The sequence below is a fragment of the Poecilia reticulata genome, chromosome 1 (genome assembly GCF_904066995.2).
Source record: "Poecilia reticulata chromosome 1, P_reticulata-male-v2, whole genome shotgun sequence".
NCBI lineage: Eukaryota > Metazoa > Chordata > Actinopteri > Cyprinodontiformes > Poeciliidae > Poecilia > Poecilia reticulata.
In genome coordinates, this window is record NC_088830.1 from 30,949,071 (window position 1) to 30,975,874 (window position 26,804).

The following is a 26,804-nucleotide window of genomic DNA, read 5'->3' on the forward strand; positions in this document are numbered from 1 at the left end:
GTGTAAATGGCGTGTGTAAACTGTGAGTTGGGGGGCGTGGCTCCCAGCAACTTGGACAGAACTGAACAGACTGAGATCTCATTAGAATGATATTGTGTCAAAATGTCATGAACATATTTGTGTTGACCATAGACCTATCCTAACCCATACAAGAATGCATAATGGGTCACCTTAAAATACCTGGAGGAACAGAAAAGAGTGACATAAAAACCAGGGGGACCCATCAAGTAGAGAGATCTGGGGAAGAAAGCAAGCAAAGTGAAATTAGGAGATGTGAAAAAGATGGGAAGAGATGCATACTGGCAGGCTGAGGAAGAGAGAAAGATGAACTAACAGACACTGGGAAACCAGGGATGAAAGGAAAAAACCTGAAACTAACAGGAAACAGAAAGGAACGCTAACCTAAGAAACTTAGATCTACTTAGATCAAATACTCAAATAATGATAAGCTGAGAAGTAAAACACAGAGAGGACTGAAGACCACATCTAAGTTAATAAACAGGAAGAGATCAAAACAGGAAACAAAGATGAGACTAAAGTCCAACCACCAATGGATCTTGACACTTCCTTTATGTCATATCCTGCTATGACCGAGTCTCAATGAGAGAATAATTTTATAGTTTGGATAGATTTACAGTTGCTAACCTCCCCTGAGTTAGCAACGGTCCGATCCTGGCCACCCCCGTGAAAATGTTCAATGAACTCACTGTGACGCACCTTCTTGGATCTATTGGCACCGAGAGCATGAATAAAGTTAACCCATTTAGCTGACAACAGTTTAGAAGGCGTGTTGTAAAAGTTTAGCACCTTTAGAAATGTTTTTACAGGCATTCTTAGAAACAACTATACAGCAGGAGCGAGAGCCACTTTAGCGCTCAACAGCACATCACGCAGAGGTAGCAGGATTAATGGGACAGGCGCTGCATGACACACAGCTGTGGAAATAAATTACAGTTTTGAGTCGAACTTTGTCAATTTTCTGAATGAGGAGTTTGTTGTGTACGGCACCATTTTCTGTGTTGTCAGTTGCTCCAGAAGTATGGATCCCAGTTTTAAATGAAAGCAAAAACATCTTCCTGCCACGCATGTTTGACCATCGTGACACGAAGTTGTCAACGTTTCACCTCGGGTGCTCCGGCTCCGTCTTATTGAGCGACTTTTTTTTTTCCTGCTAAAGGAAGAAGGAGCAGTAAACACTGTTTAAGGCTGACAGCTTTCTCGCCTTCTGCTGCAAGCATGCAGATAAGAGCATTAGGGCTGTTTTTCGTTTTCAGCCCCTCGATTGCTGCTATTAGAAACTCTCTGCAGAAAGGAGGAAGATGGTGCAGAATGTGAATCAGGTGGCGGGGTTAGCATCCAAAACTTCAAAATGATTGTACAGCCTGTGCCTTGGTGTCATACAATAAATAAGCAATTAAAATGGAAACAGAGGAGATTTGGGGGCAAAGATTAACAACACGAGGGTTGTGTATTTTCTGTGCTGACATTGAACAAGAGAGCGAGGAAGTGGAGCTCGGAAGATGAGAAATGTCTTATCTTTGGCAGACACAGCTATTGATTATAGAATTTAATTTGTGCTTCATACCTCCTGTGACTTTTAAAGACTTCTGATGTCTTCCTGCTCTGCTGTGTCCTTGAGGGTGGCAGCTGCCATTGTTGGTTTGGATTTCCTATTCAACTTTGCTAAATTTTTGAAGGATTATCTCAAGGATTTCCATTGGCAAGAATGTGTTTTATTTTGTGCTGTGTCAGATGCATCCTTATTCATTTGCTCTCTGCTCCTTCACAGTGTTCAGGAACCCGGTATGCAAGGTGTACAGATTTCAGACAGTGGACAGCAAGTGGATGCTGGTGCGGGAACAAATGGAGGAGTGCACCCTGTCGTTCACCATCCCCAAACAGCTGCTGTCGCTCTACATCCAGGAGGACAGGAGCAGGTATGCCGACCGATTGTTGAGCCTTTAAATGCCACGGCAAAATCTCCTGTTAAATCTGTTTGTTGGTCTGAGGAATCCTCTTCCACTGCTTTTATTCTGAACAATATTTAAAGCTATTTTTTTATAACTTGCAGCCTATGATTTTGCTGGACATATAAGTGGAATTGAGCCAAAGCTTTACAGTTTGCCTCAATTGCACAACAAAGAGGCAGCCAGATGGAGTCAATAAAAGATGTTCAGCAGAGTCCAGTGCAAGGCGGGGAATCATAGAAGTCATGGGGAGTGATCCAGCTCAGGAACCGGAGCAACCAATGAAGCACAATAGCCACTTTTACAAAACAGTTGCAGTTGAAAATTGGAAACGTTTTGGCCTTTTTATGTGATTTCTGCAAAAATTGAGTGAAGTCAAAGTCAGCCTTGCTGCCCGGTTGGATTGTAACAAACACCTGAATGGGTGAGGCACCTTAACAAGGTGTAGCAATGACAGGTGATCAATGAGGCCAGCAGGCTGCTGGACCAAAGGCAAACATGCATGGTGTGGTGTGTCATTTGATTAACAATCAGCTCACAAGTCTTCCCCCATGGGTGCAACTATGGATGCATTCACACCAGTCCTGTTTAGTTTGCTTTAGTTAAACTGTAGTTTAATTGCAGTCTGGTTTGTTTGGAGAGGTGTGAATGCAAAATCAAACTCTGGTCTGCCTACAAACCTGGGTTTCAAAGTGAACTCTGGTGCAGTATGAATGCTGAGCGCTCCAAAAGCAGGAAGGTGACCATATTGGAGGGCTTTCTGGGTAAATGCAACCTAAACAAACACGAGAGTCTAGTGCTAGCAGGAAAAATTGCTTGTGGTCTTTTGCCAAAGACAAAAGAGAAAACCTACAACTGATATCTACTCCATTTTTGTGAACATTTTGCAAAGTCATAAGTTGCACTCAGTGTCTTCTTCTGAGGTTTTTGTCATTTCTTTCGATGGTTCTTGGTCCACCACATGCGAGGAGGTGGACAGGTTGCTCAAAGAGTTTGGACTGTTTGACACAGTGCAGTGTGAAAGTGAGCTGAAAATGCAGCTGAAAATTCAACAAATGTTGCCATTTTGGTTCCTAATCAAACTGAGACTACTGGATGGAGAAAAAAACAAACAGCTGTTAAACAGCATATAAAAAACTTTATATACATTTTTTATGTTGCTAACTAAAACTAGAAATAAAATACCAGCCCTTTACAAATGACAACATATTTTCTATTTTGGATGCTTATTAAAAATGGTATTTTCTTAGGAGGTCTGCTAACACTGGAAACTGGCTCTAAACGAGGTTTATCGACTTGGGCTGAGGGGGAAAAAAGGCGTTTTGGATTGTAAAGGTTGCAGACCCTGGTCAGCACATAAAATGATCTCTGAAAGTGACAAAAAAGGGAAGTTAAAGAGGTGAAATATTCATGTTTTGACAATGGCTAACCTTCTTGTTCCTATAATATAGGAGGTCGTTCTTTTTCAAGCACTTAAATGTTGGATTTATGTTGTTATGTTGTAGAAGCTGCTCTTTGCCTTCTCTGAATAATTCTTATTCAGATTTTAAAGCATAAGCTAGGATTATCTGATGCTCTCGGCTTGTTTCATTTATGTGACTTGTAAAATTGCAATTTTTTTCTGCAGCAGGAGTCTGTATAAAAACCTGCGAAACAGTAAGTGCATGTCTAAACCTGTGCTCAGAACTTATTAGAATTCATCGGTTTAAACATAAAGAGAGAAGATTAGTACAAAAAGGGACAAATGTAGGTCAGAATGGAGGATGACAGCGCCGTGCCGCTGTTATCTTCATAGCTTGGTTCCTCTTTGACTGCAGCATCTGATCACCAAACTAATTCCCAGGCACGGCACCTGCAGCCTCCTGATGGGGAAACGTCTTCCCGGCCTGTAGGTTGTGGGTTTTAACGTTCAACCAGCAGTTGGGCTGAATGCACAGGTCAAATCCATGCATGTTTAACTCATTTTCAGTCCAGCTAAACTGAGTCAGAATTATGTCTGAATGACAAACGGATCACTCTTCGCAAGCCTCCAAGTGTGCGTTACAGAGCACATCAAAGATCCACTTCCCCGAGGCTTCAGCGGTGTTTGTCGAGACGGATCGTTGTGCAACCGGGGCCTGTTGTCCCTGGCAACCCCTTTCCCCACATAGCGCAGCGGAGAACGTATACACACAGACACATCTTTTACATGAATTCTTTATGCTCTAATGCAAGCAGTCGGTACAGGAGACGCAGGGATCCAGTGGAGTTTGGCAGGAGGAGGTTTTGAGCTGTAATCATTGTGAAAGGTTTACTCACATGCTCAAGGACACATTCGCAGGAAAAGTCACTCCCTCCAACACAAACAAACAGCCTCTCAGCCATGACCACACTGATCTGCTATGAAAGTGCATCACTTAAGGCATATAGCTGACAATTATGAAACCTGCATGTAGTATCTGTGTGAAGCAAGTGGAAGCACGTTGGAATCTTTCCTTGAAGATCTTTGCTTATTTATAAGCGTGTTTGCTTCATCCCCAGCTCGGTTGTTTAGGCACGGCTCCTGTAATCCTCTTTTAACGTCGTCTTTTTTCTTTTTTTTCCTCTCCTCAGTGCCTCTCCATTTAGCCTCCATTCTGTCAGAGTTCACAGCAGTGCCAGTGCAGGGTTTTTAATCATTCAGTTTGTGCTTCAGATGGTGGGTGGCATCGTCACTTTCCCAGATAATCTCGATTTTCCTTCTTCTGTTTGTTGGCTTTGATGTCTTAAACTTGTGTTCCAATCTGAGGGTGTGAACTAAGACGTTTTCTTTATCCTGCTGCTTTGACTCTCTGTGCGCATGTTTTTGTCTGTGCGAGTGAAGATAATGGATGCACGCTGCGTTGAAGTGTGTGGGTGTACAGTAGATTAACCCTCATCTATTAACAGCTGCCTGTATTGTCATTAACAGGGGAAGAGATCATCCCTCTCCATCTGATGTCAATTAGCATGTTCAGGGTTGAAGTGAGGGATCTTTACATTCGTTTCCTCTCGGCCTCTGTGTGTGTGAGGTTCTGACTGTTTGATGGTGAATCCAGAAGGGGCTGAAGAAAAACGTTTAGTTTTGAAGATATTTAATGTTAATCAGGAGGAACGTGAAAATATTTGACTCCAGTGATTTTTGAAAAACCAAAGAAATGTAATTAATTTTAACAACGTGTTGACAGTATCTTTGAAGATAATGTTTAGTCTTAGTGATGGGATTCGCATTTTAATCAAAAACCATATAAAAGCAAAATAAGCAACTCAGAAATCCTTGTTGCAGCTAAATTCTTGAATAAATGAACATGAAGCCAAGAAAAGCAGCTTTGTTGTTGTTTGTTGCTACTCTGTCAGATTTACCAGAAACACAAATACAAACGTTCCCACCTGGGACTTTGTATGTAAGCAAAAAAAAAGATTAATAGCATTAAAATTTGTAATACATTAAAATTTTGGTAAATATTGATTTATACTCAAACCATTCCTAAACCATTTTGGTTACTAACATGTTCATTATCCAACTGACAAAAGATCAAAGTCTTTTGTCAGCGCCATTGCTTTGTGGTCCGATTCTGGTGCTCTGTAGTCCGGTTATGCTGCTCTGTGGTCCGGTTCTGATGCTCTGTGGTCCGGTTCTGATGCTCTGTGGTTCGGTTCTGATGCTCCGTGGTCCGGTTCTGATGCTCCGTGGTCCAGTTCTGATGCTCAGTGGTCCGGTTCTGATGCTCTGTGGTTCGGTTCTGATGCTCTGCTGCTCCGTGGTCCGGTTCTGATGCTCAGTGGTCCGGTTCTGATGCTCAGTGGTCCGGTTCTGATGCTCTGTGGTTCGGTTCTGATGCTCTGCTGCTCTGTGGTCCGGTTCTGATGCTCTGTGGTCCGGTTCTAATGCTCTATGGTCCGGTTCGGATGCTCACAGTCCTTTTGTTGCCAGTGAACAGGACGGGCTCATGCTGTGTATCTAGAAATCTTTTAATCAGAACCAGAATCACCGTCATCAGACTTTGGGTCACCCCTGATCCGTCCTTGGTTCATTACTTTTCCTTTCTCTGGACGGTTTATTCTTCTTTGTGATGCTTGTGGCCTTTGTTCACAGTTTTGAGCTGAAATATCCATCGTCCTTCTTCAGCTGACCCTCTAGTGCTGCCAATAGCTGCTCTTGAGCTGAAATCCCACTTCCAGCCGTCTGGGGAAGCAGAGGAAGTAAATCCTCTGGTAAAGTATTGTTTTAGGGCTTATTTGTTAGAATGGTTTACAGCTTTCATCTTCCGAGGGGAAAACACAAAAACCACAACCCAGAGGAATTTAGATCAATAACAGATTTTAAGTATGGAAGAAATTAGTCAATATTCTATTACATTTATTTTTGTTTCAGAGTGTTAACAACTCACGATGTTTCTGATGTTTTTATTTCCAGTTTGATCTGCAACTCATGCATTCATGGATTACATTTAAACTTTTTCCATTTACACAGTTTGGAGTGACTTTACCTTTGGCATGGAGTTAAAGACGCCGCAGCAAAGTCGGTTCTAAAAATCCGACTTTTTTCCTTCCTTTGTTACAAACTCTCAGCAGCACATCTACAGGAAGTACAGAGGAGGAACAGCTTTTTCTGCATCAGTGGATTTGATTTATGCGAGCAGCGCCACATTCAAGACGCGCACAACAAATATCTCCATTGAAGTTTCAGGATAAACAAACTCAAACAGGCTCCAGTTCCAGTTCAAGACTGATTCGTTGCCAAGTTGCTTTTTTTCGTTCTTGGACTGATTTGAGTGTTTTCTTCAAACTGCAGATGTCTTCAGATAAGCCCAGTTGGGAATGTTTGTGTTGCTTGTCCTTCTCGTCCGTCCTTGAGAGGACCTGCAGTTTTCTGATGACAGAAACTTTATTCTGGGTGAAATTTGAAAGTGGGTCCTGGTCCGTGTAGGCGAGTTTTCTACAGACTTCAGTGGTGAGGCTTCTGTCTCTCCTTTGTGCACCAAACAGTCCAAAGAAGGCATCGTTTAGCCTTTGATTTCCCCCCCTTGTGAAATTTGTATTGTTATCCACTTTTGTTTCTACTTCTTTGGCTTGGATTTCGACCCGGTGTCATCCTGTGCAAAGAAGTTCTGCTTCCTACTTCCTCCGTGCAGAAGTTATTTATTATTCATCTGTTTAAGAACTTAGGGTTTTCATGTATAAACTTGCTTGACTTTGCAAGCGTGTGGGTCCTTTTATGCCTTGCTTCTGAAAACTGGCAGGAACTGGATTGAAATGCAACATAAAGCAGCCAAAGTGCAAAGAAAACTTTTAAAAAGTTCTTCAAAAAAGCTTGAAGAGTTGATTAATCAAGACTGGACTGCTTTGAAAGATTAGAGAAAATCATCTTACTCTAAAGCAGCATACACTTTATTACTCTATCATACTCTTTTCAGATAGTGGTACCCTGATTAGGAAAATGACAATACATCTTTATTCACAATCCCATTGCTTTATATAATTATCTTGTTTTACAAAAAATTATATGTACTTGTATAATCCTTCAAATTAAAAAAAAAACAAAAAAAACATTCTGAGTTGACAATGGAGGATCAGTGTTCAGGACGTATAGTCTGAATGGTTTAACTATTGTAATTCTCTAGTGCCCTGAAACTTGTTATTCAAATCACAGAACATGATCACATTGTCTCTGTGATTGTTTAAAGTGGCCCTCTGGTATTTAGGGCTACTTCAAGCTGTAATTGGATACACTGGAAACAATATGTTTGATTGAAACCACTGGGAATCGTAGCATAGCTGAGCTGCAACTTCACTTGCGAAGAAAAACAGACGTGCTGGATTGAAATCGTGATACCAAGACTTCTTGAGCTCCAGTCGGCGGAAAAAAAGAGAGATTTAATGTTTAAAGTGTAGTGAGATCATTTTATATTCTTATAAATTTCATTTCAAGTTAGTTTTACTAAGTCGCTGTTTGGATATTACGCAGTGATTTAATATTTAATATTTCTCTCAGTGGTCTCTTCGTAAAAGCTTAAGAGGTGCCATTTACTGCATAGTGAAACTGAGTCATGTACGTTTTACACAAATGTCTTACAAATGACTCATAATCACATTCATGTCCTGCTGGCGTTTACTCTCCTTTCCTTCTTGTAATCTTGAATATTCTTACTTTGCTAAAAAGCTCTATGTCTTCCAATGTAATGAGCACAACGCTCTCATAACCACCTGCAGAGAACGTTGGTGAGTCGCGCAGCATGTGGCTCTCTCTTGCTTACAGCTTGTTTCGAGCTCAATGCCTGTTTTTATGCCATTTTCTTCTGCTCCAATTTTTTTATCTGTCATAGAAAAAAAATACGTCTTTGTTGATGTACTTCTAGTATTAACCAATTTGCAACATTTCAATTTTGTGTTTTTAATAAAATGACAAGCGAATTAATGGATTATCTCACATCTGTTTGGTCTTTTTGATCAGACTCTAATAGTTTTGTATGTATTCATTGTTGACATTAATGTTGACTTATTTTGTGTTTTGAACATTTGTTTTTCCAGTAGAAAGTACAGTATACATACATGTGCAGCCAGAATCACGTTCTTACATTCACCCCCTCTAATATCTGTTCAAACCTCTTTTGGAAGCTGAAAATTACAGCAACATTTAACACTCTGTGTTTCCCAGTGGTTGGAATAACTTGAGATGCTGCAATCAAACTTTGAGATTTTAATGTTGAATGTACTTGGAGAGTAACTGGACGGTGAATCGGTGTGAAATTCTGCAGCGTTTGGTGTGAAAAAAGCTAAAATAAGCAATGAGTTTTTGAGTTTTGGATGTTCAAATATCATAAAACACACCAAATCATTTTATGATTTTGCTACTGGTCATTCATCACAATTGTTAAATTGGAAAAATGTTGAGTTAATGAGATTAAATATTTATTTTATCCTGCCACACAGCAGGACAACATGCTTCATATCTGGACTTCTATAATAACCACAGCTGCGTTCAAATAACTGTTACTTACATGCAGCTGTTGGAAATGATTATCTTGAGATACTTTCTGAGTTTGTGTAAATCGATAACTCTTCTCAGATCTTCACTGAGTTCCTTGGATTTTTCCATTGAGCTGAATATTAGTCAATTTTATGATAGCTGTGAGACAGATGCTTTTTTTATCATGATCATCAACCAGAAATAAATAAGCTCTAGTCACATTTAGCAACTTTATATGAAAATATATAAATGTTTCATCCTGTCTGCATAATTTTGAGCTTGTAGATTAAAAAATTGCCTCAATAAAATCTAACTTTTGCATCCAATACTTGGATCATTTTAACTCATTCTTGTTGTCTGCTGTATGATCTCTAAATCCTAGAAATGTAACGGTTCAAATAAAACATCAAAAGCTCAGCATTTTTGTTATTTATGCCTCTGATGATTAATGTAACCTTTTGACCGGAGCTGAGGCCGGATTGTGTTGTTTTAAACTATTTTTAAATTTTTGCTCCAGGCGTCATATTTATCACACCTTAACTCATACAGAGATTCTTCAAAGTAATCTCAAACGTATACATCGGGATAAAAGAAAAGTGGAGGTAATCTACAAAGCCAATCTGAATTGCTGCAGGGGTTGAATCAGAACAAGGGTTGATCCACTGCATTATCCATTTAAGCAGAGATACCTGATCTTAACAGCAAGATGCATGAACAAGCAATTACACATGTGGGCATTTCAGCTAAAGAAACAGCAATATGTAAACACTGATCTTGTTATCTTCTAATCGCGGCAGGTGATGGTGTAATTGCTGTCCTGAATAGTATGCAACACCTTTTAAAGCCTCTATTTTTGCTATGCCATTGTAATTTACTGCAGGAGGACTGAATGATATCTGTCCATCTCATTCCCTTTTCATATGCAAATGAGGAAACAATGAAAGTGGCTGCGCTTTCTGTTGGAAATCAACCCCTGCACCCACAGAAACGCACTCGACTCGCGCGCAGCTGCAATTATTCTCTGCAGCAGGAGCAGAGGTGATTTTGGCACAACTCTGACGAAAGGCAAACAAGATCCAGCAAATAGTTGACTTGTTTGTTTAATACAGTTTGTAAAGGGATGAGAGTTAAACAGGATGAAAGGCGCTTTGAAATGAGTGGAGTGGGTAAGTGGGCACCACAAGTCCAGTTTTAGGAATGCATGTCTGCAGAGCTGGCTCTGAACTACGATGTGTTCATGAGTGTCGGATTCCTCAAAGAGCAGCTTGGATCGGTGTTGTTCCTGGATTCGGAATCCTTTCATGAGCCCTGACTGGAAAGTTTAAAACATTATTGTAATGCATGTTGTTTTCTCACATAAACTGGGTCATATTGTATCAGTATGCCAGCATTTGCTGAATGTATTAGTGATTTTACATTTGTATGTAGTAAAACCCTAATGTGTTATTTATAGGGTGCAGGATCTGGAGGAACTGGGGGAGCTCTCTCCTCACTGGGACAACCTGAGGAAGGAGGTTGTGACGCGATACGGAGGAATCATCGGCTCTTACCAGGAGACTTTGGCTGAACTGGACAAGATAAGCGGTATGAAAATATAACCTTTTTTAATCTTACACCCAGTCCTGTTTTCACACATGCACACTGCAGTTTATCAAGTCACAAATAAATTAGGTTTTTTTGTTTGTTTTGCAAACTGCAGAGCTTTTCAATCACCATAGAATGCACTGCAAAAATATTCATATCGTGAACTTTTCTACTTGTTGTCACTTGCACCTACAATCTTTAGTGAATTTTACTGGGCTTTTACGTAAAGTAGTGCATAATAACAAATATACATGCTATTGAAAGTCTGTCGTGCATTTATATCCAGCTCTGCGATTAAATACAATGTAAAAAAGCATTTTTGCTACACTTTCAATTCAATTAAATACATTTTTCTCATTTTGTGCCAATTCACTGCAAATATTGTCTCAAGGCAGGAAGAAATAATTTCAATTGAATCATATTACATTCCAATTGATCTTAGTTGTCAAACAGCTCCGTGATTCAAAGTGGGTTAAAAAGCAGATTGCATCGAGTCAATAGCTGCATTTCTATTATAGATATGCATAAAACTTTGTCAATATTCCACTAATCAATATTTCACAATCGCAGTATTTTCTTTACACACAGTTTGCTCACTTTTTAAGTCATTAAACAACATGCCGCCTCATCATTATCCTGCCACTTCTTGTCGTCGTCTTTGTCTTTTCCTCCATTCGGTTGTTGGTCACATGACTCGTGTGATTCAAAAAAAGTCTTTCCATTGCAGTTTTGTGAAATGTGCTAATTTTGATATAGTTGAAACAAAATAACCTCATTCTAGTGCAAAAACGTATCTTTAATGGAAATGCAGCTCTTCACTTACACAAGTCTTTTTTTTGTATTAAGTAAAATCTCCAAGAGGCACCTTAAGGCTTGTAGTTGTAACATGACAAAATGCATAAAAGTTCAAAGGGTATAAATCACTCGAAAGCCACTGTATTCCTCAGAAACAATAGGATTGGTTTCTTTGCGATAATCAGACTCTGTTGTGGAGAAAATAGCCTCCTGCTGTGAAGTGTTGCAGGAGAAACTGAAGAGGTACTGTATGAAACAGCAGTAATAAGGTCCAACCCGCCCCCTGCTGATCCTGTAAATCTGATGTGAAGCAATAAAGGCTCAGATTAGCCCCAAGCATGTTCCGCCAGGACCAAAAAGCATCTAAAAGAACAGATGCTGAAAGCACAGTGATAGATTTAGAATAATTTGCGTCACTGGAAAACTAAATCAAAGGTTGCTCTTACAGAGCTTTATAGGAACTTGTTTTGTTGTGAGCAATCAAAATGTGTATGCGACTGTGTGATTTTCTCTTTTCCTGCTGTGCAAGAGGCACCATTTTAACATCAAGGCTATACTTACACCTCATTTGGACACGGCTCAACAGTAAGTCCACTGTTAGCCCTAATTTAGACCTTATTCGGTATTTCTGTATGAATTTAGACTTATTCCTTATAGCTTTCACACACAAAGAACTCAGTAGTCTGAGATTTGCTTTGGTATGGAAGAAAATACTAAACTAAACTGAAAGGCATTTTATCAGAACATCTATACATCCACCACAACATTAACTATCTGGCTTTGATTTCACAGTCGTAGGAAGACAAGATGCTATAGAAATATTGTTCTATTTTCTCAGTAAATTTATGCCTACACAATCAATCTATCACCAGATCAGCAAGGCTTTTCATGACCAACTCAGTTTGCAAACATCAGCCACAACACTGGAGCCGTGACACACATATCTAAGCAATTACCCAGTAGAAACATTACTTAATCTCCCGTTACTTTATACATGCATGTTGCTCACATCAGCATGCTGGATGCTTGAAACTGAAAGTCCAACTGACAACATGACTTTTTTTGTGAATAATTTAGCTCATAATTATTTGGCCACTTGGAGCCACACATGGACTGTGTATAATACACTGAGCATTACAACATTTACAATAAATTAATAAAACTTTCTGATGAAGAAATGTTTTAAACTTTGGTTTAAAACCATCAATGTATGATCTTCTATAACGTGTTGTTTTGGTTCAAGTGTGTTTGAGGTTCTTGAGGTGAGACGTTATTTGGAAAGGGAGAAGCATTTCCATGGATCCACTAGTAACTGAAACTGAACAGAGTGATGGTGGGAATGCAAATTAAAGTGTGAACTTGCTGTAGTTTTTTAATTACACTGGAATTTCCATCTGCATAGCAATAAAACAAGGCTCCATTGCTAAGCAAGAGCAAATATTATTTAAAATTATGGGCCCAAGGGCTGACCCCTGGGGAGCCCAGGAGGTAAATCTGTGAGGCTGTGGTTTTGTATTACCAACAGAAATCTTTGTTTTTTTTTCTTTGGGGGGGGTTGTTGTTGTTTTTTTTGGTAAGTAAGATAGAATTGGAACAATCCCCAAAACAATCCCCTGATCAACATTGTCAAATCCTGAAGCCAAATCAAGCACAGCGAGGAGAGAGAGGACAGTCAGCGTCTGCTGCCGTCAAGAAATCATTCATCCTCCTCATCAGGTCTATTTCTAGGCCGTGGGCAAATTGAAAATCTGATTTTTCTGGTTCTTGAAAACACTTCAAATGGTGATTGAATATGAGCAATGACTATTTCCTCCACTACTTTGGAAAGATAAACTTGAAATGCACCTGAAGTTGGCTTCAACAGCAGGCTTCTTAGGAAGTGGCCTAATTATACAACTTCTTTAAATTAAAGGATAATACCAAGCAAACTTGTAGAGAGTGGTTTATTACAGAGGTGATCCGGGGCTTACGGCTGAAGTATTTGATTATGTTCCATGGTTGTTGGAATTAGATCAGGAGTGCAGGATGATATCATCTTAAACTTCTTGCTGAGTTTAAAACATTAAACTGGCATCAGGCGATCATTAAGTATGAGGGGAAATAAGACTAATCCAGGCAAAACTAATGTACGCTGTCATGATGCCATAATTTTAACCCTTCATTCTAAAACACACACACAATATACAAAACAGAGGCATCAAAAGCAACAATTTGACTTAATAAATGTGACAGAACTTGACCAAATAAAATGCTTTTTTCACTACTAGACCCACAGAAACACATTCATAGACACACTGACGTACACGAGAAGATAAGGAACTGTTAGAAGTTATATTTGTTTCTTTTCTTGACTTGTAGGACTCGTCTAAAACTCAGTCCTGTTTAACTTCCGCTTGCCTGATTACAGTGGATGCATCAATAGACAGTGCAGTAGCTGTTTCAGTGTATTTCTAACCCACGATGACTCAGAGTGATTAAGTTCAGTGTTATAAGTGGAGATAAAAAGTTCAAGCCAACAAATAAAAAGCAAAACACTTTTAACATGCATGCATTGGTTAAGTGCTTCCAGCAAACATTTTGCATGTTGATGTTAATTTGTCCAATTAATTCTAATTTAAAATGCAAATAATTAATCTTTGTCTGATTTGCTTCAACATTTAGTGGAGAAGCACTAAGCATGTTTTTAGTTTCTCAGAATATCACTGGCTGATTAACTTTTGCGTCTGAACAGCAGTAAAGTTCGCTGTGCTGTGAATATAATAGAGTTTGCCCTTATACAAGCTCTCAATCCCCTGTTTGCTTCTGGAATAAAGGTATATTAGGTTTACATCAGCTGCCCTGCTGCTCCACTAAACTCATTAAATTATCACTAATTAAAGTGTTATTATGAATACGAACCTCATGTACTGACCAATCAGGCTGCATTTATGTCCCCACTCAGCCGAACCTTCACGCCGTGCATATTTTAGCACGATGTGAGCTTTAAGAATATTACGGCTGATTAATTTCCCACTGATCCTCTTCTATCCCGTTAATGAGATGTTTGTCATCTGCTGGGTTTTGCTTTTCCCTCCTGATCAGACGTGAAGGTGAAGGACTCTGCGGAGGTGGGTGTTAGACTCTGTGGTTTTGGACGTTATGGTTTCTGACCGGATCCTCGTCTGGCCTGGATTCCGCTGAATCCTGGCCTGGTTTTCCGTCTTTAACCAGTCTGGCGCTGAAATAACTGGATGACAGTCGTTGCCAAACAAGTTGTGAGTGCAAGCTGCTGCAGATGAATTATTGATCACTGAAAATCACTCAGAAGGATCAGACTGTGCAGGAGTTTCTCTCAGAATGAATAAATGTTTGCAAAAATAAGGAAAATAATGTCATTCATCAAAGATATGTCTGTTTTATGCTTTTTCAAATTTGTTAATTAATCCAGTCATTAATTTTAATTTCTGTGGAGATTTTTCTAATAAAGTACTTCATTTAATTAAGACAAATTGAACCTTATTAATTTTTTCCCACATTTTCACACAATTCCCAGAATTGTCCAGAAGAAAGCTGATAAATGGATGTGAAATGTAAAATGCTCCCACAGGACAGAACATATTCCACCTTTTTAATTAATGTAATTGGGTTTTTCAGGCATGACTCTGAGCTCTGAGATTTGCTGTCCTTAAATAGGATTATTTATGCATTTATATTAAATTGATGAGCTCTTATCCACATGTAACTGAAGGTCAGACTTATCCACAGGGATTTTCATTTGATGAAAGGAATCAGAGGTCGCTACATTTCACTGGACAGTTTAAGTCATTTGTTTTCTGGTGTTTTTTATTGCTAAAACAGAAAAATATTAGCTAAAAACATTATAACTAAACAAAATTCTACAACCTGCAGACCTTTTGAGAAAAGTATTTGCTGTCCTTCTCTGTCACACATGTTTAAACTCTACAAACATGAAAGAGGAAGACAAGAGCAAATGCAAAATGCACCTTTAAATAATCATTTCCTAAACATCCTGGCCCTATTTGAAAAAGGAATTAACCCCTGAACCTAATAACTGGTTTTGTCGTCTTTGGTACCAAAAACTGACATCATGTGTTGTAATAACTGAGTCTTTCACAATATTGTGGAGGAATGTTGAATCTCTCGTCTTTGCAGAATCATTTTAATTCAACATTGCATGTTAGTTTTAATATAATCCCATGTACTCTGACAAAGTTCCAAGGGCCTTTGAAATTATAACAACTGACAAAAATCTCAGTCTTAGTCTCATCCGACCAGTTCCAGTAGAGTTATGAAGATCAACATGTTTACACTGTGATGGCAGGACAGAAACAAACATGCTGGTGTGCAGACAGCTTCGTTTTGGAGATTTGGTGAGCGCAGGATGCCATCAACACTGAACGCTGGAGATGTTTTTACCTCCCTTAGCATCACCTCACACCTCACTGTGTGAGGTGACGAGATAAATATGGGTCCTCATCCATCCTGCTGGACAGTAGCTAGAATAAATAGCTACTGTGTCACTTTCTATTCTTAACTCAAGTGTCTTGAACTTTGATGAACATAAAAAAGTACTGTGAATCCCCGGTGTTGGCAGAAGTTATGGATTACAGTCGTCGCAATAACTGAAGTCCTCAAAGATGTTCATAACTGCTTTAATTACTCAAACACCAAATATATCTTTACATGCATTAATGCACACTGTTTAAACTGTCTCGGCACTAAAGCAGATGCTAACATCCACTGTCTTCCTCATGTTTGCTTTTGGAGTACAGCTAATCAGTGGCAGGAAAATGAATCCTGGTTTGGCGGCTTTGCTAATCCAGCCAGTAGCATCTCAAATCTGAGGCATTTTAGCTTCCAAAGCTACATTTTCTTTTGAATATTTAGAAAAAAAAATCTGAGTCTAGTCGAATTATCCAGGAATAATTAGGAGTTAAAATCCATAAGTTAAATGTCTGTTACATTTATTTTAGGTTGATTGTTAGGGGTAACAATAGCTGCAGTGCTGGCGCCTTGTCAACTGTTATTATTTCTGTGAGAGATGAGAGATTAGGCCAGTGCAACAACTGATTAGTTTATTCTAAGACTTTTTCCACATCTGTTACAGAATTGCTGGTAAATTAGCCCAATACTATGCATTTAAGGCCTGGAGCTGACAGTGAGGCATATTTTCTGTTGGAAAAGCTCTGAGACGTATTAGAAATTGTGCACCTTAAGTAAATAGGTGTGCAGTCTGTTGCCTGGAGGGTTTGAGCTGCTGCTCTGACATTGGCTGTTTTACAGGCTGAAAGCTGACCAAATCTTGGAAGACATAAATTGGTTAAAGGAAAAAAAAAATATGCTGTGCTGTCAGACATGACTCACTTGTCCAATTCATGCTCCTCTCAGACTGATTCCTCTGCTCACGCAGCGTGAGTCCAATCCTCCTCGGTGTCTGCAGCATGTTGGAAACCGCTGGTCGGATAGGGAAGCCTGCTGTGCTCCAAGCACCACAAAGACTCCGATGATGAAACCCCTAACAAGCTTAAACAGACGCACACTGACCCGATAGACCACAAGTGTGAGCAGCTGTTATTTTTATTTTTTTTAAGGACTGATTGTTGCGGAGTCTGGTCTTGTTCTTGTTTTTTATTTTTTAAGCTTAGGCACTCAGATGGTTTCTTAAATGCAGCTGTAGCGTGTTTTCTGAAGTATTTTAATAAGTACAAATAAGTGACTGAGAGCAGATAAATGGCAGGGAAAGATTAAAGGATGAGAGAGATGCTAATAGATGGTCAGTACTGCAGATATCCAGCCTCTCCTCTCGATAAAGAGCACAACTTTGCCACCCGATGAGAATCTGATCTTAAATATTCTCTTAGTTATTGCTTTAGTTTTGGGCCGTATTACAGAAATAAAATCATCATATCCCTTAGTAGGGAAAAACAGGAATAAAGAAAAATATATAGACACACTGCAATTATTGTTTACATCCAGAAATTTTGTGCATGCACACAGAGCTGGAGGGCAACAGGGCAATTATTTTACTTGCCGTCCATAGCCGCGCTGCTGCGATGGACCAATTCAGCTACCAAAATAAAACCTGGAGATGTAGGTATTAACTTAGTGCAAAGGAACAAAAACAACACAAAAACTGTTGAAGAAAACTCTCTGTGTCCGCTACGCTGCACACAGTTTTGTTGCCATAGCGACCGACTGGCAACAGCTCCATTAGTGCATCATTTCCCACAAGAACAGAACATTCAGTCCATTACGGTATTATGTGTTCAAGCTTTATGTTTATTTTTGCGAGTATTGAGAAGTAATTGTTTGGACACAGCAGTGGTAGTTTAGCTAATTAAAACACCTGAGTGAGTTTGTGTGTGGGTCGTTTTTTTTTTTTGTTTTTTTTTAACTAAACACTGAATTCCACAGCAAATCTACATGTTAAGGTTGTCATAGTCAAGCTAGCAAAACTGACTTACTTCCCTCTCCCTCGCCATTTTTCTTTTTCCTGACCTTGTTATCTAGTTGTCATAAAGCATTACATCCATTTATCTTTTATATGTCAATCGTACATTTAAGATTTAGCACGTTATGTTGACAGTTTGACAGCTAAAATCAAGTTAGCCTCTAGCAAGGGGTCTTGTGCTTGTGATGTCATGTTGCATTTGTCTATCCAACCACTTGTTCAAAAATATGTACAGTAATGTACACACAGTTAGAACATCGTCTGAGTCAGCAAATGTGTGTTTTATATAATAATTCTACATTTAGACAAACCAAGAATGCTTTTAGCTGGAAGAGAAATGGGAAGAAGACACATTTATTTTCTCCCTCTTCTTGTTCATATAAATAAATTGTGTGGTTGATGATGCATTTTTTGTTACCACTGATGTCACTCATAACGCCAGAACACAATTAATATTTTAGTTGTATAATTCACATAATTTATTAATTACACAATGTGTTTTTATACTTTTTAAAGTTTTGAACAAAATTATATTTATTATTTCTATTAAGTGATCATAACTCAGCTAAACTACAACAGTTGGAGGAGCAGAGGATCCGGTCAGTGACGATCCGGTGACAAACACTTACCGTGTTGCCTTTAGGTGAAACTGGTGGCCTTTGCATCACGGTGATCTCCACTAACCACGCAACATGTCGGCGCTAGGATGCAGTAAATACGAAAAAGCTCTTTCAGTATGAAGGCATTTATTACACGACTTCACTTTTAGTATTTATCAAACTCCCCTGCTATTTCCTGTCTTCTGTTCCCTCTTTACTTGTGCATTTGCAGGCACTGACTTTGCCCACATGAGCATCATTTCTGCACAAGAATGCTTCCTTGTTCTCTGGAATTTCCCTTTATGTGTGGGAAGTTTGGTTTCTGCACCTCCACCATCAGTTTCCTTCTTGTTGTGAAGGCAGCAGCATGTTTGTGGGAGTTTTTCAGCAGGAAGAGAAGATGAGTGTTGAGCAAAATTCAAAATCAAGGTTCTTGAAAAGCTTAAAAAGTCATAAAAGGCATTGTTTTAATACTTTTCTAGCATATTTCTTCATTTTATTTAGTTTCTCCTTATCTGCTGTTTATTCCATGTTCTTCATTTTTGTGCTGACATTTTGACAAAGGAGATCTCTTCTCTATTTATGAAGAATAAAAATGCTACCTGTACATCCAAACCCTCTTCACATCCTGAACTGAAGAGATGAGAAAAAAAATGTCCACACTGACAATTGATTTTTCAGCTGAAATCAGAAACAAATGCACAATCCACAGGAGCTCTGAGGCTGAAGAGAATAAAAAGACCTGTTATTTACCCCAGTGATAAAATATTTTTATGTTGGCTGTAGACCTACTGTTGTACCTATTACAGAACAATGTTGAAAAGATTCGTTGCTTTTCTTCTTCACACGTTCAGAAAATAATTTTCTTGTGGAACTGACATTTGGATTTTTGTTGAAAATGTTTGAGAGTTTTAGTTAATTATAATTATGTCCATCACAGAGCCAAATAAACACAAGCTCTGGGTATTCAGGCACTTTCAGGCTGGTTGAATCTGTTATTCCACTGTGTTCACAATGTAAATCCACACCACAATCATTACATCTATTATTCTTTTATTAGCAGAACCAAACAAACGGTTTTCACCAATTAATGACAATGAAATAAAAAACAAAAAAAAAACAGATGTCGGTCTGTTTTTTCAGACGTTTCATCTCTGCTTTCGTGAGTCAGTGGACTCTGTGCTGAAACAGATTGAAATAAATTTGTTTTCCACCTGGCAAACAATGTGAAAATCTGAGACGGGTAACAGATCCACTCATTAAGATTGTATGACAACAGTTTCTGCGCGGTTCCAGCTCTGATTGACAGACAGTGAAGCGCTGCCTCAAGAGTGATTTAAGAGCAGAACGGATACGACAAGCTGGTTTGAGCTTCCGTAAAGGAGAGTTACGGCCTATATCAAGTAGAAGAGCTGTAAAGTGTTATTTTAGTCGTTAGACCGGCATTAACATTCATTACAAAACAAAAGAAAAAGGGGCAGTCAGGATTATATTTCCGAGTACAACCACTTAGACACACAACGCTGAACATTTCTCACTCACTCTAAGACGGTGGTTCCCAAACTCTTTGTCCTGCGCCCCCCCAGTGGTTTCCACACATTTTCTGGGCCCCCCTCCCTACAAATAGCTGTGTGGTTGAACGATGTGTTTTTGTTAGGGGTGGGGGGTCAACTTTTTGGGGGGCAAAATGAATCTATGTAGCTGAATATAGACAACAACTTGGTCTATAAGCTACTTGTTAACAAGCGTAAGGTGATGTATTGATATTAGCTAATCATCTTTTACCTAACTTTACCTGCATCCAGCAGCTTTACTCAACAGTCTGTTAGTTTGGGGGGAAAAAACTGTGAAAACTTCTTTGCGTTTTGCTGGTTTGCTGCCATGATTCTAACACACCTGTGCAGCTCCGCACAGCAGCAGCAGGTCTCCTTCACTTCCGCACAGGTGTAAACCCAGCGCGAGTGTCGTAGCGCTCATGTTGCGTTTAAAGGCGGCTCGGAAAAACAGGTTACCACATGTTAACAACGGATTAAACTGATAAAAGTGACAGAGGACACAGATATGATAAGTGTGGAAGCCCTACTGTATCAAATTGACAGAGGAATAACAGAGAGTTGGCCATTCTAAGGTAAAAACCCAGCGCATACAGCGTTCATGTTTTTTTCTTTTTCTTTTTCAACCAGACGCCCCCCCCCCCCCCCCCCCCTCCTTGCAATGGTACGGCGCCCCCCCGAGGGGGCGCGTCCCACAGTTTGGGAACCTCTGCTCTAGGATATAAATAAATTAGAATATATGTATCAATGAGGCCCGTTTGTCAGGTTTTTAGGTATAAAACATACTTTTCACCATGTGTGTATTTCTATAATTTTATGATCTTTTTTGTTTTTTCATTATCTGTAAACAGAAATAAAGACCTAAAAACATCAGTGTGTGCAATTAATCTATATGAAGTGTCTCACTTTGTGAAGCACATTATATTCTAATTTAATTACTCTCTAATTTGCTGAGTGTTGCTGTACATACACACTTGTTATCATGGTAATCATAACCACGGCGTCCTTTTCTTAAGTCTTCAAGGCAGATATGTGCTGATCTTAATGAGTCAGGAAATGGTTACAAGGAAACAGTAATTACATTTGTCCACATCTTCAGTCAGAGCAATAATCAAGTTTATCCTGCACGCATGCGCAGTGAGAGCTAAGCTTGCTATTGGACAGCTGCAGGTCTCCATGGCAACAATAATGTGCTTTTTACACCATCTTAACCATAAATGTGCAGAGTTTGGCAAATATGACTCACCTAAACGTATCTAAATATCATAAATTAATTAAAATACCAGAACATTTTAAATAATCAGATGACAATCTTAAATCCATAACTACATGCATGCAATTATTTTCATATGAGAAACTGCCACTGAACTGAAGAATAAATTAGTTTAGAAATTTTTGAAGTGAGGCAATTTTAATCAGTTCCTCAACATATATATCCATAGCTGTTTAAATAACAACATGCAGCTGTTTCGTGGAATAATCTTGGCAGATTTGAAGAGCTTTATCAGCACAATGAGGCAGAAGAAGCTTCGCTGCGATGGTGAACTACATCTCTTGCTCTCAGAAAGATGATTAAAAGTCTTTGTCAACAGAAGTTTAATCTTCACTAACATGCAGACTGAAGAGAAAGTGTCATTACAGCACTATTTATCACAGCAATACGCTTCTAGAAACTGTGCTGACCAAAACATTACAGTGTTATCAAGAGCTGCATTAAAAACCTTGTATATCACACAGAAAATGACTCTGGCAAGATTAGCTTGTCGTGCAAAAATATAACTAATATCACCTTTTACTTCTGCGGTTTTGGTTACTTTGCTTAAAAAAATAATGTGTTGTTGTTGTTCATCCGAGGCTGTAATTACTTCACACTTTAATAAAAAACAAAAACCTTTTAGGGATCGGATGTCTGTAAATATGTCCTGTTTTTTTTGTTGTTTCATCTCAAGCGGGAGTTGTTATCTAACATGATTGTGCTACATGACCAGAAATCTTTATGTAATTTATTTCCTCCATCCCAACAGATTTTAAAAATGTTTATTTTTGTTACATGATTTACATGAATGTGTTTCATTAAAACCTTTGATCCAAAGCTGGATTAAAACTCTGATATGAACATTTTTATTTCCTGTCTCCTTGGCTTTGCCTGAATATTTACATATTAGAATAATTATTTTTGTTGAACAGTGCACAGATAAAACCTGATTTCGAAGTTTGACCTCTTTTCTTTGTTTATCTATGTTGCAAAGCCCACCTCTCACTGTCTATATGACATCCATGAAGCTGATAAATGTAGATCTGAATCTGTGCAGCAGCTTCATCTCTGAATTGACTTGAAGATTCTCTGAATGTGCAGAACTGTGCAAGAGACTTGAGGTATTTATTCATGTTTTTGTTGGATAAAACTGTTTTCTATGGTGGCTTTTTCTCTCCCTTTTAGTCCAGCAGCTGACCATTTTGAGAGGAAAGATTATTTTTATTCCTGTTTGTCAAGCACTTAACTCTGACACATATGAATCATTCGGGCATAAATAGACTCCAAACTCAAGAGGCTAACCACAAAAGACCTTGCAAAGAATCTGTTTAAATTTATCTCAGGGGCTCGGTCACCAGATATGATGTTGCATTTGATTTGTTAATTACGTGTGAAGCTGCTTGGCATGAATTCAGAGGTGTTTGGTAGTTGCTGTGGTGAAAAATGTTAGAGGTGTAACAGATAATGCAGCTCACAAAGTGAGACAATACACAGTGTTTGGTTCACAGGAACAGGACAAGTCAAAGTTTTAGCAGTATTTTTGGGGAACCTAAAGATGCCTGTTTTTTTTTTGTTTTTGTTTTGTACTGGTTTGTCAAACTGGGGGATACACATTGACAGTAGGGCACAGATTGTTGCTTTGCAGTTTATAAGGTTCTAATCCCAGCCATTGCATGGAGTTAGCATGTTCTCCGTGTGTGTGTGTGTGTGTGTGTGTGTGTGTGTGTGTGTGTGTGTGTGTGTGTGTGTGTGTGTGTGTGCGTGTGTGTGTGTGTGCGTGTGTGTGTGTGTGTGTGTGTGTGTGTGCGTGTGTGTGCGTGTGTGTGTGTGTGTTCTCTCTGGGTACTCTGGCTTCCTCCCTCTCCAAAAACGTGACTCTTAGATTATTGGTCTTTTCTTACCTGTAGGTGTGTGCATGACTGTGTGTCTTGTGAGTGTTTGTGTTGCCCTGTGATGAACTGGTGATTTATCCTGTTTTAAATAAACTCTAGAAGGTGTTTGACAAGTTCAAGTCTATATTTTTATGCCTGTAAAATACTATTAGTGTTTGTCTCATTGCAGGGTTTTTCTGTTTTTGCAATTATGTTAGATGTTTAAGTTAAAGAAATAATAAAATGTATTTTTATATGTAGGTTTTTTGATCAATAATGAGGAAAATACTATAAAACCAGCCTATGTCCGTTGAGAAAAGGATCATGCATCTACACTTAATAACTGGCCGTGTCACTCCTGCCAGCAACATCTGCTACCAATAAGTCATAATGAATATTTTCACCCACTCTTCTTCAGAATCATTTTAATTCAGCCACACTGAATTTTCCAGCATGAACATCTTTTTTCCAGTCTGTGTTTTTAATTGTTGACTTGTGAACTCTGAGTCTAACTGAGGCAAATGAGGCCTGAACAGCTTTAGATGCTGTTTTGGATTTTACTGCAACCCTCTGACTGAGGTTTGGTTTGTTGTTGGAGTAATTTTGTCAGGCCTGTGAAGTTTCATCACTGCTCCATGTTTGTCCCAGAGCCTTAGAAATATCTTTAACCCTTTCTGTATTGATAGATGTTTCACATCTGTGCTAAAAATATCTTCATGTCAAAGTCTGATGTGTTACTTTACTGATTGTTTGGGCGACTTCATGATGTTCAAGTTCTGCTCTGTGATTACAAATCAAATCATCTTTTCCTCCTTCAGAATGTCTTTACATGTCTGGTTTTCATTTGAAATGGACAACTGGGTTTTGACTTTGTCCTTTTTCTTCCTTCAGGTTCATTCAAGCCGAGTTGCTGCAAAGCCCAGAAGTCTCTGGAGTTCATCCCAATAAACCTGCACACACAGAGGATGAGAGTGACATGCCCACAGAAAACAGGTACTGTTTAATTAGGACTGGGTGTGCTAACTTCAGAATGTGATTAACAGATACTTCAAGGACAATTCAGCGAGAAAACAACTGAGGCATTTCATCGCTCGCCTTTTCCATGACAGCAGGTGTATGTTGGAAAAGCTTCTGTGGTTCTAGTCACACTCTTGTTTCTCTGTGCTCGATTTGCCATCTGTCAGAAATACTCAGAGGACTCAGGCTGGCTGTTTCTAGGCCATAACTCAGGTTGAAAGGTGAGAATTACTTTGGCCTGGAAAAAAAAACCAGGCAAAATACTAATTAAGCCCTTTGCGTTTCAGCGAAGTGAAATAATAGGTTGTCTGATTTGCGGATGCTCGGCAGCAGGCCGCTGTTGGCCTGGAACTGTCTCTGTGTATTAACTGCTTCCCTTCTATCGGTGAGTTGGCTCCATTTCAACTAAACACAGGATGATTGATGGGAAGACGGGAAGACAAACATGGGGATTAACTGTCATTCTTCCAGTGAGAACCTGAGGGATGAAAGATGAGTTAAGCCAGATCAAATCATCATATCGGCCTAAAACTTTGTTTCTCTGTCAAGGAGGGGAAAAAATGGTAAAACCATATCAAAACTGACCTTGAAGGAGTTTGCTCATTGATTGGTGGACACGCTGATAATTAGCCTCTTTGGGCCCAATTTTCTAGGTAACTCACTGTTCAGCTGAGGTGCTCGGCTAATATGTGGTGTGAGATCGCTCCACTCTTACAGCATCACTGGCTTTGCTGACCTCATAACGGCACTTAGGAAAAAAGGGGAATGTTGGATCATTTATTACCAGTGTAATGTGAAACTACAAAGTGAATTTTTTAAAAATTTACCATTTTGTGCAGAGTGAGTCATTTTGCCACATTTCTCTTCATTTGTTTTGCAAACATACGGAAATGGCTTGATGTTGCTGCAAGCATGGTAAATAAATTATTATAATAAAAAGTAAGAGGACCAATTACAGAGGTGCTAGAAATTACAGCAGCAGCAGAAAGGAAGCATATAGAAAGCATTGTCAGAGAATGTTTTTGTAAGTTAAGGATAAAATTTGGCAAATTTAATATTTTCACAGTTGCTTATGTGTGGATTTTATATCAAAACAAGAAATGTAGGTTTCAGTGTGACCCAGTTTAAGTCCAGACTTAAGTCTGACTGAGATGAAATGTTATAACCCTAAACACTTTTTTCATGCTCAAACCCTCCAAATATGTCTGAATTCGGACTATTTCACTGAAAACAGGGAGACAAAATGTTTCCACCGTGACTTTAAAACTGTTTTGTAATTTTTTATTGGCAGTTGTTGCTGTTAACTTATTTACGGCTGATTGTTGGGTTTAGGAGGCAATTACTTTTTCACTAAAGAACCAGGTTGGTTTGCACAGCTTTTCTTTTCATGTCGTTACCGGAGCGGTACAACCAGGTAAGAAATGAAACGTCCTGTAGCAACTGCTGAGTTCAGGCTCCGGGTCTTAAATGTTGCTCGGTTTTCTTGTTTAACCAATGTCATTTACTCTATTGTTCAATTTTCTTTTGTAAAGAGGAGCATTTCCTTGAGAAGTGATGTATAATCTACTCAGTGTTGCAAAGCCATTTATTTTCACTTTGTCTATTGATCATCCCGAGAAAAGGGAAATCAGAAAAAATAACAACATTGTGGGCTCTGAAGAGAATTCATTTGTTTTACTGTGAATGGATTTTCACAGCTGTAAAATATTTCTGAAAACCATTAGTCTGGGAAAGCTGAGCTGGAAGCATTGTTCAGGAGGATGTTTTGTTGTCAGCACAGATTGCTGTGTGTGAATTATAACCACTCATTTTGACGGCCACAATCAGTTTCCTCTTTACAAAAGCTCCTCTGTCTTTTCGCTTTTTTAACGCCTCGTTCTGCTGTTGATTAACCGAGACAAGGATAACAAAAAAGAAAAACTGAAAATCAGTCTCAGGTTGGTTCATTGTGCCTGTTGGAAAAGTTAGGAAAACTCTGTTACATTGGTACAACTAGTGGAAGAAGCAGTGAGTAAAACAGCAAACGCTTCAGTCCTCAGTTGGTCTGCTGTGGTTTTCTGTTATTTTCCTCTGTGGCGACAGTTTAAAAGTTGGATTGGACATTTTTCATATTGTTTATTATTTATCATTAAAAAAATTTGGTAACACTTTATTTGAAGGGGGGTGAATAAGACTGACATGACACTTTCATAAACATAAATAAGCCTTCATGAATATTTATGACTGTTGTCATAAAGCGTCATTCGGTAAATTATCACACTTTTAATACAAAGTTGACATTATTCAAAATGTCTTTGTTATGACACCAAGAAACCATTACTGATATACATTTATTATAAAAGTATTACTGATTGCACTTTAAAAATTAGGTAACTTTACGTTATTAAAGGTAAAGTTTAAACAGTAATGAGTGCATTAGACTGACATGACTGTCATAAATATGACGTAACACCTGACATGAGCATGAAGGAGTCTTCATGAATGTCTATGACTGTTGTCATAAAGTGTCATTCTTTTAACGTAAATCTGCATTAAAAGTCCATTAAAAGTGCCAACTTTTAATTAAAAGTGTCATTTACCAAATGACTCTTCATGACAACAGTCATAAACATTCATGAAAACTCCTTCATGTTAATAAGGAGTTTATGTCAGTCACATAAACTGCTACCGAATCTTTTAATGAACAGTTTTTTTAATGATAATTTTTGTCATTATCACAATAGTACTACAAAGTCTGTGTCGCCC

General features: G+C 38.8%; 1 protein-coding gene across 4 annotated transcripts in view; it reads left to right on the top strand.

Moving 5' to 3' along the window:
- inpp4b (inositol polyphosphate-4-phosphatase type II B) overlaps positions 1–26,804 on the top strand; it is a 196,599-nt gene that overhangs the window by 118,549 nt on the left and 51,246 nt on the right. For all 4 annotated transcript variants that reach the window (XM_008419948.3, XM_017306762.2, XM_017306767.2 and 1 more), the window contains 3 exons: positions 1,790–1,937; positions 10,388–10,518; positions 23,934–24,035. In XM_008419948.3, the coding sequence (XP_008418170.2) occupies positions 1,790–1,937; positions 10,388–10,518; positions 23,934–24,035 (381 nt within the window). The remainder of the gene's footprint in view (positions 1–1,789; positions 1,938–10,387; positions 10,519–23,933; positions 24,036–26,804) is intronic.